This window comes from Rhinopithecus bieti, unplaced genomic scaffold, assembly GCF_001698545.2.
Source record: "Rhinopithecus bieti isolate Rb0 unplaced genomic scaffold, ASM169854v2 scaffold_6090, whole genome shotgun sequence".
NCBI lineage: Eukaryota > Metazoa > Chordata > Mammalia > Primates > Cercopithecidae > Rhinopithecus > Rhinopithecus bieti.
In genome coordinates, this window is record NW_016804938.1 from 185,137 (window position 1) to 205,504 (window position 20,368).

The 20,368-nt window shown below is 34.6% G+C and overlaps 1 protein-coding gene across 1 annotated transcript in view; it reads left to right on the forward strand.

The window, feature by feature from the left end:
- Positions 1 to 20,152, forward strand: part of LOC108528789 (low-density lipoprotein receptor-related protein 1B-like) — a gene marked incomplete at its 3' end in the record, with an annotated part of 103,688 nt that extends 83,536 nt beyond the window's left edge. The window contains exons 18-20 of the mRNA XM_017870771.1: positions 947 to 1,146; positions 18,958 to 19,146; positions 20,004 to 20,152. Of these exons, the coding sequence (XP_017726260.1) occupies positions 947 to 1,146; positions 18,958 to 19,146; positions 20,004 to 20,152 (538 nt within the window). The remainder of the gene's footprint in view (positions 1 to 946; positions 1,147 to 18,957; positions 19,147 to 20,003) is intronic.
- Positions 20,153 to 20,368: the final 216 nt, after the last annotated feature.

A 20,368-nucleotide genomic window follows, 5' to 3' on the forward strand; every position in this document is an offset into this window, starting at 1 on the left:
TGTAAGAACAACATTAAAGATCCTGTAACTCAAATCTTTATTTTATAGACAAGGAAACATCTAAAACATAAAGTAATTTCTCTTACTTTGAGGAAAAAACAAAAAACAAATGACTTCATTAAACAGAGAAAAATGTCTAAGTAATCTGCCGCTTATACATTATTTGCATTTTATCAGGTGTAATATTTATACTGAACTCAACCTACTTATATAGTATCAGTATTACTTACTTCATTTACTGTTTTTTCCCCCACTTTCTGAACTGTCCTATCTAGAACTTCTAATAACATAATGTAAATCACTGCTGTCCAGTAGAACTTTCTATAATAATGGAAGTGCTCTATATTTATGCTGTTAGATACGATGGCCACTAGACACACATGGTTACTGAGTACTTGAAATGTGACTCATGTGACCAAGGAGCAATACGATTCATTTAATTTATTTTATTTTAATTAGTTTAAATTTAAACAGTCATAATTGGTTAGTGGGTACCATATTTAACAATGTATATTAAGGAAATAAAATGTGCACCTCCATAATTCCTTTTGACTTTTTCATAGGTAACACATCAAAAGAGAAAGTATATACAGTGATAATTGTATTCCTTCAACATTGATAGGTACCTCTTGAAAATTTACATATGTTAGTTTTGAACATCTATAATTGGTTAACACTTGTGATAGTATTATATAATATTATTGTTATATATAAGTTTGTGTTCTAAAATAAACATATGTTTAAAGTTATATGAATATTTCAAATCATACTAGATATGTAATAAAACATCATAAGAAATTTTGCATCAAAGGATGCTTCTTAAAAGTTGCAATTCAGAGAAATGGCAAGAATTAATATAAACAGTTGAGCAAAAAATTAATATATTGTTTGATGTTTTGCTCCCAGAGAATCTGTAAACAAAATAGTTATGGATTTTCTTTCCTAGGTATTTGTATTGGATTGACTGCTGCGAGTATCCTCATATTGGTCGTGTTGGAATGGATGGAACCAATCAGAGTGTTGTCATAGAAACCAAGATTTCTAGACCTATGGCACTAACAATAGATTATGTTAACCATAGACTCTACTGGGCTGATGAAAATCACATTGAATTTAGCAACATGGATGGATCTCATAGACACAAAGGTTGGTCCAGTAGCATAAATATTTTAGTATTTTACCAGGTCATAAAATATTTATTTAAAAATATATATTTATCTTATATGCTTTCTCTCATCAAACATTTAATTTAAGGTTACATCATTATATTCCTTTATGAAAATATTGGTAAATTAGAATGAGACATAATTATTCAAAAATTATATGTTATGCATAAGATATTTTACACTATCAATGTTTTCTTTAATTGTATTTTTCTAAATAGATTGTCTAGTAAATGGGCTGTAGTTTTATAAATTAATATTCACATGTGTCCCAATGGAATTGAAATAGAAAGTTATTTGCTTGTAAATATGAGGCTATTCCTGCAATCTGCTAGGATTTCAATTTTCTTAAAAAACTGAGTAAAAGTATAGTTTTATAAGTTATCAGTTAAGCTGTGTACATGACTAACGTTACTGTTACCTAGTCACAGCAGCAACAATAATTAACATACAAAATAGTAACATACAAGGATATAACAGAGAAGATGTCACGTATAGTTAAACGTGACATGGATATAGCAGAAGCCACAAATGACTCAAATTACATCAAAATGTTTTAGGTAACAGGTAGCTTTTAAGAATTAGACTTTTCCTGAACAAATAAATGAATTTTTATTGATCTTCACTAACCTAATGTTACCTTTGCTATCAGGGGTTTACATTTCCAAACATCACTTAAAATAAGAGTTTCAAAGAGAGGTCCCAAATAAAGTCTACATGTTAATAACAGTTTAACTTGTCAAGTTGCTTCCTTCTCTTGCATTAAGCTTAAGACAAAAACCTCTGGAGGAGGGAAGGATGAGAAATGGTAAGGAAGAAAGGATTATTCTTAATCATCAAGTAATACTCTGCCAGTGTGTTCCAGTGTGGAATAAAGCAATGAGTTTAAAAAGAGAAAAGGTAAAAGGCACCAAAGTTACACCACTTAATAATTTTGCCTATATTCCTGTCAGTTGACCTTTAAACAAATACATCTTTTCATCGTTCTAATTAGCAATGCTGACAGGAAGTTTTTAGAGGTGCTTTCTTAAGGGTAAGAACATTGCAGTACGGAGAGTATAGTTGGATGAGTCACTTACTTAGGTGTTGACATTTCAATTATGGAGATAAAAAACTCATCAGGATGCAATTTAAGTGAAAAATTATTTAAGGAACACTTTAGGATTTTAATTACAGCAAAAGGAATGCTGACAGATTGAAATCACACTTAGCATTTAGAAGTTGTATCTCCCCCAAAGAATCAATAATGAAATGTTCTGCCTCATTCTTGGGTTGCATAGTTGAAAGTTTTATTGTGACAATCAATATTTTTCCTACGTAACCATAAATCTTTTCATTTTTAGCCTCCATATAAAGTGCTAGGTGGTTGTATATGTATTATTTTTTGCTAAAATTTCATTGTACAACAAAATTTATATATATTTTTTGATTAGGTAGGTGACTATTTAAAAACACCGCAGCATTAAATATTTGCCTTTCATTTGAGTTTTTGAAGTTTGAAGCTAAAATTGTTAAAAAATATTAGATCTATTAGAAACTATTGACTTCATTTCCTACTTATTAAAAAATTATGTCACTTATGTGGTGACTAATGCTTTGTTAACCTTAATTCAAAATTAAATCCATGTTAAAGTGTACTGGTGGTGACTTTGGATAGAGAGACATGTGTAACAGGTAGAAATGGCACTAAATGTATTAAATAGTAAAATATTTGGCTGAAAGATAGTCTAGTATGATGTTATTAAAAATTTCAAACTTGATTTTGAAAATGTATCAAGATTCAAATGGGAAGAAAAGTAGAATTACAGCCTTCAGAATATTTTCTCCTGAAGGTTTTCTCAGAAAGACTTGTGAAAAATTCACTAAGTGCCTTATCAGGCATCTGCCAATATCTGAGCGCAGGCCAATAATTATCTGGTAGTTACTAATGAGGTACTAATTGGAGCCAGCCTGAATTATGCCAACTCTACCATCAACGAAAGAAAGAGCCATGAATTTGCCATGTTTGTAAAGAGGTATTGGATTATTCTACTTGCATTTGCCACATAAAGACAAAGAATGCTATGGTTTCCTAGTCGTTTATTTGCAGGTGGAAAATGAGACATTCGTATCAATAACTTTTGTTTTACTTCATCACTAGCCACATTGTTTTAAACCAAACCAATGTTATTTTTCTCATTTATTGTATTTCTTAAAACTGAAATCTGAGCTAACCAGAACGATGAGACAAGCCAGTCATGATAAAGTAATTTGAGAATATAAAAAATGTAGGAGACTTTTCAGAACAACAGCCCTTTCTCATAAGCCAAATTTTAGAAAAGTCACCCCTTGGACTTTATGATTTAAAAGTTGGGCATTTTCCCCAAAGATATTCCAGTTTACACCATAGAGTAGTTTTATAAATGAAGCATTATTTTATTATTATTTGTCTAGTTCAAGAATATCTGAGGTTTCTAAAAATTCTGTGACTTAGAACAAAGGTTCAGATTATCTCCAAGGTACATGTGCCTTACAATTTGTGTGAGAGCTTCCATTCCTCTTTCTTTGCTCCTTGATACACCCTAATTCACGCTCCTACCAAATCCACACACCACATTGAAAACCTGAACAAAAAATTCCAAAATATATCAGTCAATTTACTAGCTTAGGAAAATGTGGATGCAATCTTAGTCACATGAACCTCTCCCTAATCTTTTTCTCTCTGTATCACTCCACTGTTATTCACTATAGTAACATATGATATAATATTAATAATATAGTGATACAGTTAAAGACATGCTACTGAATAAATCAGTGTATTTTAATTTACATCTTCATTAATTTCTTTTATTAATTGTTCTGATTTCTTCTTTTAAACTATGACTATCATTCATTCATTCATTCATTCGTTTGATATTTACTGACCTGTCTTTCTGTGCCATGCACTATGCTAGGCCCCTGGTGTTGCAAAGATGAATAAGTATATACCTTCAGATAATAATTCAATCGACAAAACCAATATGCAGGAAAAGACATAAATTAGATTGGGTGTAAGAAGTATGTGCAAAATATTCCAAAAATGCAGGCAGGAGTAGTGAAGACTGCTAAAGTGGGAAGATCTTTGAGCAGTTTGAGAGATTTAGCAAAAGCTCCCCGTAGAGGGAAAATGTAAGAAGGATTCTTCACACAGAGGGAACAGCATGTGCAAAGATGTGATAGAGTCTTGAAATAGCATGGGGTTTACTCAATTTGGCTATGACTGGAAGTCATATAAGAAGGAGATAATGACACTAGATGAACAAGGGCAAATTGGGGCCAGATTGTCACAAGCCTTGTATGCTAAGTAATTTGGAATTTATCCTTAGGTCGCGGGGAGCTATTGATGGTGTTTAGTTGATGGAGTGCTGTTATTAGATTTGACAACAGCATGTGAAATGAAAGACCCCGGAAGGGCAACCAATTTAGAGACTGTTAAAATATTTTAGGAGAAAATGTTTGAAGTGATTATAGCTGTGGGAATGGAGATACAGTGTTAGAGTCAATAGTTATGTAGTAGACCAAATTGGAGATATATGTAAGCTTAGAAATACTGGTAGTGGCATTATAAAAATTAAATAAATGATTTATATTATTATTGAGTTAGCTAGGGGAAAAGAATTCCAATATTTGATAACTTATTAGTTTTGTATATATTTGTACATTTTTAAAAAGAGTAGTGCCAAACTAAGCCTAATTTAGATATTCAGAATCTCTATGTTACGATGCTCTACTTTGGTGGGAGATGCGTTAATTTTAACAGCAAAAGCGCTATTCTAAAGATGTGATTAAACATTCTATATTATGTCCTTCCCTAAAAGGCATTTCAGAAAACCTGATAATTTAACCAGAATAAAGTTCACAAATAAGTGACACTCTTTCTGCCTACTCTTTCTTGAGACGTGGAATAGGTCCAGTGAGAAACTTGGCAATTTGAGGATGTTTTCCAGGTGGAAATATTCAGTTTTTAAATACATTGTTATACAAAAGCACACTGATCCTAATACATGAATAAAAATATTATTCTTGTAGGTCCATATATATGGGACTGATTCCTTACAACTCCCCAGCTGAAACCCTCCTAGGAGAATTTTAGGCTTTGATTTTAGATAAGAAGTAATATGCCTTTGATGGAGTACTGATCTTTAAGTGAAAGATATCCTCAAACTGGAGAAATAAAACCTTTAAGATCTTAAAAGAGGTCTAGGAACCTCAAGGAGCTAGGTCAGGTTGGGATGGGATGTACTGCTAACTAGCTTATTCACCCTGAACAGTGTAGTTAAATTCCCTGGGCCTCAGTCGCCTCATTTGTAGAAATAAGGGTGCTGAAAAATATTACATGAAAGGAAAGTTCAGAACTAAAATTTTAAGCCTCTAGTTACATGGATCAATCAACACTTTCAGCATCTTTGCCAAATCTCCACTTTTTAATCTCAAATGAGTCTCCCTTAATTTAAGCCTAAGAGAGGGAGGTTGGAAATCTGTAATAATTAAATGCTTTCTCATTCAACCTTGATGAAAATATCAAACTACCAAAACAATCCCCTGTCCTGAGTGTTATCATAAAGGTTATTAACATATTTTAAAGTTGAACACTTGTAAACTAATCAAAGTAACGATGAGGGAGAAAACCTATACTCTTGAGTGTTACCTTGTACTGTATGTTTTACACATACTATTTAGTTTGTCTTTCAACAGACATTTTCTTAGCCTGCTAATGGGATTCCAATAATGGGAGTCATCCTCTTATGAACCAATTATTTTATTAGAAGCCTACTGATTTCAAGGGACTGTGCTTGATGCAATATGTGCTCTTGTAATTATTCTACCCATCTATATATGTAATAAGTGCTATTAAAGCCATTTGCCAGCAAGGGAATATGTTCAAAGAGATTAAGTAACCCGTCCAAAGTCACAGAGCTAGTGATCAGGAGAATCAAAATTTGAAGTGAGATCTACCTAATTGCAGGGCCTGCTGTCTTTCCAGTTCTCACACAGCACCCTTGTTTTTGAACAGACAATTGAAGATTGAAACCTGCTTGTTAAAGCCTCTAATATTAATAGTTATAGCATAGGTGTACACCTACACAAATAAAATTGTATCTACACCTGAAATCTTTTGGATTGATTTAAATATTGGACAGATAAATTGCATAATATATGAGGAAAAAACACACAAAAACAAAGCCACTAGATTATAATTACTATAAAAGAAAGCATGTATCTCAGTAAATCCAAATATTTTTTGTGTCTTTTTCAAAATGAAAAGAGCAATGATGTTGCTTTAAAATGTTTATACTGTGTCTTAGTCTGTCTGGGATGCTTTAACAGAATACTATTGGCTGGATAATTTATTCCTTACATTTCTGTAATCCATGATCAATCAAGGTGCCAGTAGAATCAGTGTCTAGTAAAGGGCTCACTGTCTGCTTCATGGATGGTGCCTTGTTGCTGTGTCCTCTCACGGCAGAAGGGACTAGTGAGCTCCTTGGAGTTTCTTTTATAAGGGCACCATTCCCATTTACAAGGATAGGGTCCTCATGGCTTAATCACTTCCCAAAGGCCCACCTCTTGGTACTATCACATTGGGTATTAGGTTCCAATATACGAATTTGGAGGGATGTCAACATTGAGACCATAGCATTCTATTCTTGGGCCCCCCCAAATTCATGTCCTTCCTATGTGAAAAATACACTTATTTGATCTCAATAGCCCCCAAATTCTTAACTTGTTCCAGCACTATCTCAAAAGTCTATAGTCTTATCTATATCTTATCTAAATCAGATATGAGTGAAACTTAAGACATGATTTATCGTTCTCCTGCTGTGAACCTGTAAAATCAAACATGTTATCTGCTTCCAAAATACAATAGTGTGCTGGGCATAGGATAAACACTTCCATTCCAAAAGGGAGAAAGAAGAAAGAAGAAAGAGGCAGTAGATCCTGACCAAACACCAAAACCAAAAAGGAAAAAATTAAATCTTAAGGCTCCAGTATAATCTTTTCTTAAGAGCATATCTGGTGAGAGCTCAGAAGAAGAGGAAAGCTATAGAGAAAGCTTTAATATTCTTGAATAAAATCCTCTAAATTTTGCCTTCTGGATACACAGGTGTGGCTGTTGGACACCAAAAGTTCCAGGGGGGCCTGCCTCCATAATTTTGCTGGGCGTAGCCCATTTTCCACCTCTCACAGGTTGGAATCTCATGCCTGTGGCTCTACCAGGCTGAAGTTGGAAGCCGGTGGCTCTAGCATTCTGGGGTTTCTGGGTGACTCCACCCCCATAGCTCTGTTTGGCCTTGCCCTATAAGGGACACCACAGTGGCCCAACCCCATGGTTCCATTATTCATTGCCCCAATAATAGGAGTTCTTACTGTGGCCCCACACCTGTGGCAGTTGTCTACCCCAACCCCAAGGCTGTCTGTGGCAATTTTTTTGAAATTTAGATCAAGGCAGCCAGACACTTGCTTCATGTTCACTCTGTGCCGTAGTGGAAATTCCAGTATGTGAACATCACTAAGACTTACTATATTTGACTTCCAAAGGGACAACCTGAGTTGCATCTGGGCCTGCTTGCACCACAGGTAGGCTGGCTAAAGAACACCACACTGAAAGGTGGGGAGAAGAGCCTTGAAATTGTTCTGCTCCCGAGCCTCTGGCATTCTGGGCCTGTAATGGATGGGGTAGCCTTGAAGACCTCCAAAATGCTTCTGAGGTCATTCTTACATTGTCTTGATAAATAGCACCTGGCTTCCACCCATCTATACTAATCTCTTTATCAAATAATCCCTTGGCCACACCCTTGATATTCTCTCTCTCACATGCTTGTTCATTCTTTACAAGATGGCCAGGACGAGGATTTTCCAAATCTTTTTCTGCTTTCATTTTGGTTATACATTCCATTCATAATTCCTTTCTCTCTTCTTGCATTTTACTATAAGCAATGCAACAAAGCCAAGTACCTCTTTTAACACTTAGAGATTTCTTCTGGCAGATATCCTATTTTATTGCTGTTAAGCTCTGCTTTCCACAAAACAATAGGATGCAAACACAATTCAACCAATTTCTGTGTCATTTTCTTTTTTTTTTTTTTTTTTTAACAGACACACAAAACATGTTCCTCATTCCCATTTGAGGCTTCACCAGTATGGCCTTTATGATCTGTATTGCTACCAACATTCTGATCACAACCACGCAGATAATCTCTAAGAACATTAAAGTTTCCTCTATAGCTTTCCTCTTGTCAGCTCTTACCACAGTTGCTCTTAAGATCCTTCTATATCAATGTACCTCAAAACTCTTCCAGCCACTACCCATTACTCAGTTCCAAAGCTACTTCACATTTATAGTACGTGATGTAATGACAACCTCATTTCTCAGTACGGATTTCTCTTACTTTGTTCAGGCTACTACAATAAAATACATTAGACTAGGTAATTTAGACACAGCAGAAATGTATTACTCCAGTTCTGGAGGCAGAAAAGTTCAAGACTAAGGTACCAGCAGAGTTGGTGTCAGGTGAGTGCTGGGTCTGCTTCATAGATGCTTTCTTGCTGTATCCTCATATGGCAGTTCCCTGGGGTCATTTATATAAGGTCACTAGTTTCACTCATGAGGGTAGAACCCTCATGACAATCACTTCTCAAAGCCTCCACCTCTACCTTTGAAGACGTTTTTTCTTTTCTTTTTTTTTTTTGAGGTGAAGTCTCCCTCTGTCTCCCAGGCAGGAGTGCAGTGGCTTGATCTCGACTCACTGCAACCTCTGCCTCCTGGGTTCAAGCAATTCTCCTGGCTCAGCCTCCCAAGTAGCTGGGATTATAGGCTCCTGCCACCATGCCCAGCAAATTTTGTTTTTGTTTTAATTTTTACTAGAGATGGGGTTTCACCATGTTGGCCAGGCTGGTTTTGAACTCCTGACCTCAAGTGCTCTACCCGCATTGACTTCCCAAAGTGCTGGGATTACAGGCATGAGCCACTGCACCAGGCCTAATACTGTTATATAAGATATTAGGTGTCAACATATGAATTTTGGGGAGACACCAACATTAAGGCCATAGCACCATGATTTAGTGGGATATTTGCATATTAGAGTTTGCTATGTTAAAGTAACTACTACATTCCCTACCTACAGCCTTCTCTGAACGGGTTGTGTATTAACATAAGATAAAAATATCTCCTGAGAAAAATTTTAGAAATAACATTGCATATATACCTTAGCTTAGAGATTTCATTTTCCATTTAATGAAAAGAAAGTTAAATATTAGAAAATTCTATTTTGACTGGAATTTATTTTTGACCTCTTGTATCAAAGTAAATAAATTCAGATTTACTTCTTTTCAATTTTGGTTGCTTGTGCCATTGAACTTTAGATATCTTAGGCAGAGAGGTAGTATTTTGGAAAAGAAAAGGCTGAAAATACTGTGTGGATAGTAATAACAAAAGGGTGAACTAAGAAAAGTTATGTTTGACCTTGAGGTTTTAAGTTTATATGTTCCAATAAATTGTTTTTTTCAGGATACTCTTCTGTGTATCAAAAAGTGATTTCACCTTGTGTTAAGTCAGTTGGTTATGTACATATTTTATCCAGCATACTGGAAAAAATTATACTCTAACTGTTAATTTTCTCTGAAGAGTAATAGTTGGGTATGATTCTGAACTATAGTTACCACTGAACTCTTTTATATTTCGTGAGCAAAATTGTTTAGAATTTCTAGCAATTATGTTCACTACAGCTCGTCATTTAAAGGATAACTGTTTCTGTACCCCTAGACCTGCAGAGCCTCATATTAAAGTGTCAATATTGTAGTCTAACTCTATTGTTTGTTTATTGCTTTGGGAATCCAGTTTGTGTTGTAAGGGGGCAGTTCTGTGTTTGGATTTAAAAATCTAAATCATAACCCATGCAGTGTTAGTCTAATTAATGTTGGAAAAAGGAATCTAGATCTCAGCATGTTACAGGTGAAATGGCATAAAATATGTTTTAAGAGTTTGTTCTGAAGACAAAAATAAAAACACTGAAAGAGATAAATAGAATATTTTGTGTTCACATATTCCGAAACCCAATCGGTCTTGCATTTGGATTTTTAGAAAATGTAAATGTTCACTGTAGCCCACTGAAAAAAAAAAAAAAAAAAAGAAGAGGAAATTGAAAGAATACATCCCACCAACCACTTCCACTATTTTTTAATATTCTAGAGTGTTTCTTTCTTGGTAAGATATTGCATTTTAGTACTTTTGAAAAAAAATTCTGTCATTCACAGTCCATTACAAACAGTAGACTTCACAGGCTATTTTATGCCCACAGTGTTGATGTGCTGCTGTTTACAATACAATAAAAGTTAATGGAAGGGAGCAAAATACAATTCAGTTACTATAGAAATGTTTCTAAACCAGTAAAATAAATTGAAATTAACTGCCGTTTCTAAAATGTCTTAGAATTTCAGTGTCAATCATGCCTTTCAGTTTTGTCCTTTGAATACATTAAGTTTGTATGTATGTTTAGGGATTTTATTTTATTTTATTTATTTGTTTATTTATTTTGCAAATGTCATGTGTTCCACATGCTTGTAAACATAGGGACATTTTAAGTATTACCCTCATTTGAGTTTTCGATCATTTTCAACAACCCCATCTATTCCAAATACAAGGTGGTGGAGTATGTGAAAAGAATAAGTAGATTAGGGATCAGTAGGTTTACTTCAGGTTCAGTTACTTCCTAATTTAGGCATGTTGTTTTGGCAGACTATTGTGCATTGTTCTTATTCATAGTATAGGGGTTCTATGTATTCAGTGACTTCTAACATTTCTTAACAGGAATTTGGCTGAGGTTGAATCTAGGACAGAGAAGCACTGTTCTGCCAATTCTCTCACTTACTCTTCCCTTTTGCTGGGACTACCTGGAACACTGATATAGTTGGGATATTTGTTCCTGCCCAAATCTCTTGTTGAATCATAATTGCCAGTGCTAGAGTTGGGGCCTGTTGGGAGGTGGTGAGTCATGGGGGCAGATCCCTTATGGCTTGTGCTGTCTTCATGATAGTGGTCATTTAAAGGTATGTGGCACCTCCCCACCTGCTTCTTGCTCCTGTTTTGCCATGTGATGTGTCTGGTCCCCCTTCTTCCTCTGTCATGATTATAAGCTTCTTGACGCCTCGCTAGAGACCTAACAGATGATGCCAGCACCATGCTTCTTGTAAAGCCTGAAGAACCATGAGCCAATTAAGCCTCTTTTCTTTATAAATTACCCAGTCTCAGGTACTCTTTTACATTTTTATTTTAGAAATGTATTTATCATTGCAGGAATATGAGAAGACCAGATACTAAACTCATGTAAATAGCTATACTTAATATCTCTCCCAGAGGCAAATGCTTTTCAAAGGCTTCTATTTTTTATTAAGACTCTCTAACAAAGAAATTCCTTATGTATATGTGTGTTGAATATAATAATTCATATAGTAAGTACTTATAGTCAGGTTCAGACTATCACATTTCCGTGTACTGTGAAGGCTTTATCACCAGCAGAAGGGCCCAGAAAGTTTTGAAGCAAAAGGAATATGCTTTACCAAGTGCATGAAGCAATGTTGCTTTGTTTACTTGACAGGTTAGAGAGAATTGTCATCATCCTACTAATGTATTTTTAGTCAGTCTTGTTTTCAAAAAAGTATACTACAGTTTAGAGAGTCTGCTTTATAAAACTTTACATTAATTAACAGGAATACTCTTTAGATAGCAAATATTGAAATGGCTATATTTGACCTTCTATTATAAACAATTTAAAAACAGGTAAAGGACAGGAAGGGATTAAATGATATTAAATCTAATACTCCTAATCTGTATGGACAGTACATATTATTTGAAATGAGAATGTAGACAACATGAGGCAAGAAATACTAGAAAATAATGGGCCATGGATGCCTTCAGCTCTAATAATGGCTTAAATCTGAAAAAGATTTCTAAATACAGTATGAATTTCTTTTTTTATTTTATTTTGTTTTATTTATTTATTTGCTTATTTTTTGAGACAACGTCTCACTCTGTTGCCCAGGCTGAAGTGCAGTGGCACGATCTTGCCTCACTGCAACCTCTGCCTCCCGATCTCAAGCTATTCTGCCCCAGCCTTCCGAGTAACTGAGACTACAGGCATGCACCACCATACCTGACTAATTTTTATATTTTTAGTAGAGATGATGTTTCACCATATTGACCAGACTGGTCTCGAACTGCTGACCTAAGGTGATCCACCCTCTTGGTCTCCTAAAATGCTGGGATTAAAGGTGTTAGCTGCCACTCCTAGCCACAGTATTAATTTCTATGCTTTGACGTTATGTATTACACTTATTTAACTGACCCAGTATAAACTACTACACTAAGGAGGGACACAAGTTTATTTTGGACATTTGATCAATATCACTATTCAAAAGTTAGCATATAATCTACTTTCAGGCACTATCAGCCCTGATTTTCCTGCACTATGACATATACTAAAAGGAAAAACTACTTCCCATCCCAGCAAGGTCTCATTGAAGGACTATGATATTTAATATCAGAAAAATAAACTTTCAATATTCTATCATAACAGTTGGAAATGTTGGCCATCCTTCATGTTCCTGTCATTTCTTAATGCTTTTTTTTTTTTTGAAAAATTGATTTTGAACCTTGTTGCCTAAATTTTATTAGTGATACTGTTTGTTACTATCAAGTAGGATGGCATTAAAGAGTAAACAGGCAAAATGTTCACAGAGGCAAAAATTAAGCAAAACACTTAAGAGCTGCTCGTTGTAAGTTTTAGGAAATAATTTTTTTAAAATGGTTTGCACAGTAACACCAAAGGAGACATACATAATGATTAGCAAAGAACAAATGTCCTTGGCCGTAAGGTTATATAAAGCATGCTCTTTTTTTCCCAGGTGCTTTTAACTAAAGCTCTGGCTCAACGATCCTTCTCTGGAGATTAGTCTACCTCGGCCATTTTCCCACCCACCCACTCTTTGTCACTCTTCATCAACTAGAAACCATTATCCACCCACCCTCCCACTGACTGCTGTCATGAATCTTCCACTTTCTTTGTCACGTTAAATCACTTTCTACCGCCATCTAATTTTATCACCTGTTTACCAGACTATAGTTTTTCATAGCCTCTGTTTAACCTCACCCCATTTTTTCAGTGCTAATTGTTTTTCTTTATCATCACTTTCTTTTCGTTTTTCACACTATGTTACTTTAAGTCACACCCTATCTTCTCTACATATCTTGTTGTGCTCTTATTCTTCTAGAAAAATATCAGGGCAAATTATTAGTGTCAGGGTCTCTCAAAAGAGGGGATCAAATGAGCATACTTGGTTCTCTCTTCTGAAGACAGATGGTGTTTTAGTTAAGCTAGATAGTTTGCACCATATTACCCAGGGAATGGGTGTCATGGATGGTTTTTGATCTGGGAAGACATATGTTAGATGAAAAGACATGAGAAATATCAATTAGTGGGAGTTCTAGTTATCTTGGCTTTGCCTCTTTGCCCTCTTCCTGTGCTGGAAAGCTGACTTATGTGGACTACCTCACCCAGGTTCTTTTACCTTCCCACATCAAGTTGAATTTCCTCCATGAATTGCATTGCAAGGACATTAGATAGTGGACAGAAAAAGAAGTCAGAATATTTATCCATCTCCCTTCCCTCTATGCTCAGCTGTAATGATTTAGCAGTGCCTGAGTCTATCTACGAAAGGCCACTGCTCTTGTTGGATGGCTTTATTCACCTCAGCTGCATTTTTCACTAGCTTCTGATAACAGATCTAGTAAAAAGCAATGCATTACTTGTACCTTTGCATGCCCATCTCTATAAATAATTCTTTATTAAACCTTCTTCAATTATCACTTAAAGATATGTTTTCTATTTTCTGCAGCAATTCTGACTAATATAAAAGAGATTGGAAGGGATTAAAAATAAGGTGAAAAGTTAGAATAATTTTGCAGTATTACTGGTGTGACGGGATATGAGCCTTTACTTGGGATAATGGCACCAAGAATTCTTTAAAAAATGGGAGTGTCTTAAGTATATTAAAAAGAAAAAGATAGTAGGATTTAACGTTTGATTTGATATGTTTGTAAACTTTAAAGTTTTAGGGGATTACCTTTCCAAACATAGCCATAGAGTGGGGGATAAGTTAACCTTAATGGATCACTGATTGTTCAGGTATTTCCTTCAAATCAATATATAAATACTTGATAACTCAAGTAAATCAATTCTAAGCTCCTGTTACTCTAATCTTGATTCCTTCATAAAAGTAATAACATAATTTGGTGATTGCATTCTATATCTTATTTTTTACTTTTGAAAATATGAATGAAGACTTTACAACTTTTATTTTATTTTATTTATTTTTTATTATTATTATTTTTAGACGGAGTCTTGCTCTGTCTCCCAGGCTGGAGTGCAATAGCATGATCATGGCTCACTGCAGCTTCCGCCTCCCGGGTTCAAGGTATTCTCCTGCCTCAGTCTCCCGAGTTGTTGGGATTACTTGCACCCACCACCATGCCCAGCTATTTTGGTATTTTTAGTAGGGATGGGGATACACCATGTTGATCCGGCTGGTTTCAAACTCCTGACCTCAGGTGATCTGCTTGCCTCGGCCTCCCAAAATGCTGGGATTACAGATGTCAGCCACCACACCTGGCCTATAGTCATTTTTAAATAATACATTTCAGTGATTGCTGGGCATAAAGTAATATTTTAAAATAGCATTTAGATTTTTAAACTAAATCTGGGGAGATAAAGAATGGAAAATAAGATAGTATTACTAGTGAAATGTCTATTGACATACTCAGTGCAGAAAACCATGTCAAAGCTATCAATATCCTAATGCTGTATCCTCCCATAACACTAACTATGAGACTTTAACTCAAGAAAAGCTGAGAACTGTGTAACTGGGTCATTAGCTTCTTAAGTATTTAAACTAGATTAGTCAGAAATACAAATTTAGAATGATATTACCCAGGAATATACTTGTTTAGCATTATAAATTCTATCTAAAAAAATGAATAATCAAGAGGATTGTAATAGAGTATATTGAGCTGTGAGGCAACAGTTAAGCCAAAACCATGTTCTGAATAGCCACCTTTTCTTTTTTTCTTTCTTTTTCTTTCTTTCTTTCTTTTTTTTTTTTTTCTTTTTTGAGTCAGACTCTTGCTGTGTCACGCAGGCTGGAGTGCAGTGGTGCGATCTTGGCTCACTGCAACCTCCGCCACCTGGGTTCAAGCGATGGCCACCTTTTCTATTTGTCGTAATTACACTGAGCTTTAGCAGGATAGCATCCAACTCGACTCAAAGGGAAAAACTCCCAAAAGGAGTATTTATTTGACTTACTTATTTTTGCCAAATATCAACCCTTTTCTTCTGAATGATATAGTCTATGAAATAAAAATTAGGAACCTAGTGCTTGAGTGGAATTCTGGAAAAAGTACAATACATAATGCTGTTACATCAAATAGAGACTTAACTATAGTAAGCAGCTATAAAATAGGCTTTAGATATATAGTCAGTACCTGTGAAACTACAGCCCATGTAGCAGCTCTGTTTATTCTTTTTTGTGTGTCTACTGAATACCTGTAAATGAAAGATTTATTAAATGTACTTTTCACGTTTCTCTGTTAATTAAGCAAATGCAGTTTTATATAGACAACTGGTCATATAACTTTTCTCTTAAAAATGATAGTCATCATCATTTTTAGGCAACATTGACTACTTTTCCCCTAAACTTAACCACATCTCAGCATTAGTTAAGGGTTTGTTTGTTAAACGTTTTTCTCATACCTTCACATCTCATGTTTATTTTTATTAGCTCCGTGTACTTTCTGTCTTACTCTGGTTTTTGTTGCTATGATGAAATACTACAGACTTGGTAATTTACAAAGAAAATAAGCTTAGCTGGCTCATGGTTCTGGAGGCTGGAAAATTCAAGAGCATGGCACTGGCATCTGGTGTCATCCCATGGTGGAAAGGTATCACATGACCAGAAAGCACGCTCCGGAGAGAGCTAAGATTCAAATACCAGTACTTTTAATTACTAGTTTTTTTCTACCCCTCTTTTGCCAAGTTACTTAAATTTTCCACATCTTAGTTTCCTCATCTGTAAAATGAACTTTACTTGTGTTGGTCCATTCTTACACTGCTCTAAAGAACTATCTGAGACTGGGTAATGTATAAAGAAAAAATGTTTAGGGACAGGATTCAGAGACCTTCCAGGTTGGGGAACACATCCATGTTTTGAGAGAGTGGCACACCCCCAACTTTATAGGGACAGAAGCTCCTGTGATTGGGACCCTTCCAGACTTTGGCCTATGCACCTCTTCATCTAGCTGTTCATTTGCATCCTTTTTAATAAACTGGTAAACATAAAAAAAAAAAAAAGAAAAAAGAAAAAATGTTTAATTGACCCACAGTTCCATAGGGCGTTCAGGAGACATGGCTGGGGAAGCCTGAGAAAACTTACAATCATGGCAGAAGGGCAAAAAGGAAGCAAACATATCTTCACATGGCAGCAGGAGAGAGGGAGTATAGGGGGGAAGTGCTACACACTTTAAAACAACCAGATCTCGTGAGAACTCGCTCACTAGCAGGAGAATAGCAAGGGAGAAATCCGCTCCATGATCCAATCCCCTCCCACCAGATCTCTCCCTCAACACTGGAGATTACAATTCAGCATGAAATTTGGGTGGAGACATGGAGCCAAACCATATCACTACTACTGCACAGTAGAGTTTTTAAGAATATAATATAAAATAAAATAAAATATATAAATTGCCTCTCCCACTGGCCTAGTTCTAGTGCACCAAAGTGCTTAATAAATATCACCTGTAGTTACTGCTGAATAATTAAAAAAACTGTTACTTTTGATGTGCTAATTGGCAGATTCTTACAATAACTTTACTTTTCTTACATAAGTAAATTCAATCTCTTATGGATTGAGGTCCTTAAAAATGATGATTATTTTTTGAGCCCATATTTAATGATTATACTATCACCTTTGCATCTAACGAGATTCACATTAAATGTTTTGAGGCTTTCAACATTTCCCAAAAATTTTTATTTTATTCTAAAAATCTTGAAATCTATATATAAGGTAAAAGGATCTTATAATAATCACCCATCACCAAGATTCAATTAATTACTAACATTTTGCCACATTTATTTTATCTTTTTTGTATGAATTTATAAAGTCAAAGAAAAATGGTGGGATTAGTTTGTATAAATAGCTCACACGTAATTAATTATAGTAAAGTGTCCTTCTTTTCATTCTATCTAATTTCACTTATTTATTTTAGTAATGATATCTATGTCTGCAAGAGCACATAGATAATTAAGTTGTGTGCACATCTAGATTTTTACATCAAAATTCAAAACATCTAAAGTGTACAAATCTGGATTTTTAAAATCTGGATTTTTAAAATGCATCCTTCATATGCATGGTATCTGTTCTGAGATTAATTTCTAACTAGATTTTATATTAGAAATAGTATTCAGTGACTTAATATATGACTTATGTTGAGGTTTCTAATTTTATTTCTTTTATTTCTATTGTCTCTTAGTTGTAGTGAGTTATCTGATAACATCTGGCCTATCAGAATACAAATAACAAATCAAAAAAATTAAAATATCTGCTTTAGTTGATAATACAAATTTACTCAGCTTTAAAAAATAAGGCTGTAAAGCTTCTTGTAAATACTAAATTTTATTTGAAATTTTGATAGTTTTTTAGTTACTACTGAATGAGGAATATGCCATACATTAATTTTCAGTCATTAAAATCTAAGAAAAAAGTAAATATTACTGGAAATATCGTACCTTTTTTCATTAATGAATATGTCAGAATTTCTAAAAGTGTATCTCAAAATTAATACAGAAAAATAGTATGTTTGTATAAGTTAGGGAATTTTCATCTTCTCCATTTATTATTTGTCAATCTTGAGAAAGTGGAAGCACAAAGAAAACTCTATCACTGTTTAAAATTATTTAAACCCAAACCACTGAACAGATCTACCATATCTTATTTACCGGATAGGACCCTGGACTCTCTCAAATGAATAATTCACATTTGTGATGCTCACTCTACTGTTTACATTTAAACATCAGAAAGAATAATTATAAAACAATTTTAATCTGCACCTAAACAGTTTTATGACCATTAAATTTGCATAATACATTATTATCTGCCACGCTTATTTCCCTCTACCCCATCCCAGCTCACTTTGCAAGTAAAAGTGCTCATAAAATCTCAGTGGCTGAAAAGGTTTATAGTAGTTTCACAGCCACTTTATTTCCAGGTAGTAGACACATTTCTTCCAGGATCTATAATTTAATCATTTTACATGTGAAAAAAGTAGGACAATGACATTTAGATTTAGGTATTTAAGTTAAGAACAACCAGAAGGAGATATATATGTATATATGTAAATATGTGTGTATGTATACACACACATATATAAATTATGAATTTTAAAATGGTGGATGGTATTTGTTTCTGGTGAAGCAGGCTTTAATGGTGAAAGAATCACATTCATTTTTTTTCCAGTGATTGAACCAAGCCGAATCTGAGCAAAGCTAGCTCCTGTGCCCAATCTTGCATTCTCTTAACCGGTAATAAAGAACTTTGCTGGCCTGACAGGTTGTCACAGCAATTATTCACATGAAGTTCTGTAGCAGTTGTATCTGTCAGCCCATGTAGTATTGAATATTTTAACTGGCAGTCTTCCAAGACTGAACATTAATCTTACCATCTCCTATTACAGTCCCTAATCAAGATATTCCAGGGGTGATTGCACTAACATTGTTTGAAGACTACATCTACTGGACTGATGGGAAAACCAAGTCACTCAGCCGTGCCCATAAAACATCCGGAGCAGACAGACTCTCACTGATTAACTCATGGCATGCCATCACAGATATCCAGGTGTATCATTCTTATAGACAACCTGATGGTAATTATTCTTTCCATGATTTCCATAAATGCATTAACATCTTTCAGTAACATTCCATTTTTTATTCTTTCAAGGTTAAATGTAATTTTATTTTTGATGAAGATTACTAGATTTAATTATTTAGCATCACTTTATGGAAGAATTCAATCAATATGAAGTACTGCTCTTAAGGCATATGATTAGAAGCTCAATAATAGGACAAAGAATTGTAGATTTGTTCAACTCATATAAAGCTAAAATGATAATAATGTATTTAGTCAGATAAGTGAAGACTGTATTCTTGAAATAATTTGTTTACAAAATAGAGGATCCTTAGTTTCTGTAATGTTGAGTAGGAGGAATTATGTTTAAGTAGCTCTAGGGTTTTAAAACTGACAACTCTATCAACTTTTCTTCAGCATATATTTAATAGGAATTTCATCTGGCCTTGTGAAATAAAGGTTTGATTATTTTCCTTAAAAAACCTATCTGGCCTATAAAGCAAAGCCATTACACTCCTAGGTATAGATCATTGTTTCATTGTTTTATTTTATGTTTGTATTTCTGAACATATGTTTGTCTTCATCCAAAATGCTTCTAGTCTTGTTTATTTTTCTCATGGACAGTTTTTTCCTACTAAAATTCTTGTTTTGTAGAAATGCACCTTTAAAATTATTGAATGGTCAAATTAATGTCAATGGACAATGAGTAGCATTTGTGACAAAGTAAAATTATATTTATAGTCTTGATGAGTTCTTGATTACAAAAATTTATTCCAATTCAAGTTATGAAGCTTAAATGTCCTATCTCTAATCCCATGTTATATTATTAGTTTTGATTATCTTGTTTTGTTGTTGTTGTTTCTTTCTTATCTGTAGTCTCCAAACATCTCTGCATGATAAATAATGGTGGTTGCAGTCATCTGTGCCTTTTAGCCCCTGGAAAAACCCATACTTGTGCATGTCCCACCAACTTCTATCTGGCAGCTGATAATAGGACTTGCTTATCCAACTGCACAGCCAGCCAGGTGAGTGGAGGTCTGCGAATCTTCTTCTAGAGTGTATGGTGAAACATCAGTTCTTTTGTTTAGCATAACATTGAATGATCATTCCATGCATTGTAGAGATGGTCACAGAATAAAGGAAAAGCACTGTAACACCTCATTAAAATGGGCCTTAGCCATTAGGAAGAATAAATAAAGGCCAAAAAGGGAACGAACAAACAAACAAACAAAAAAGAGAGA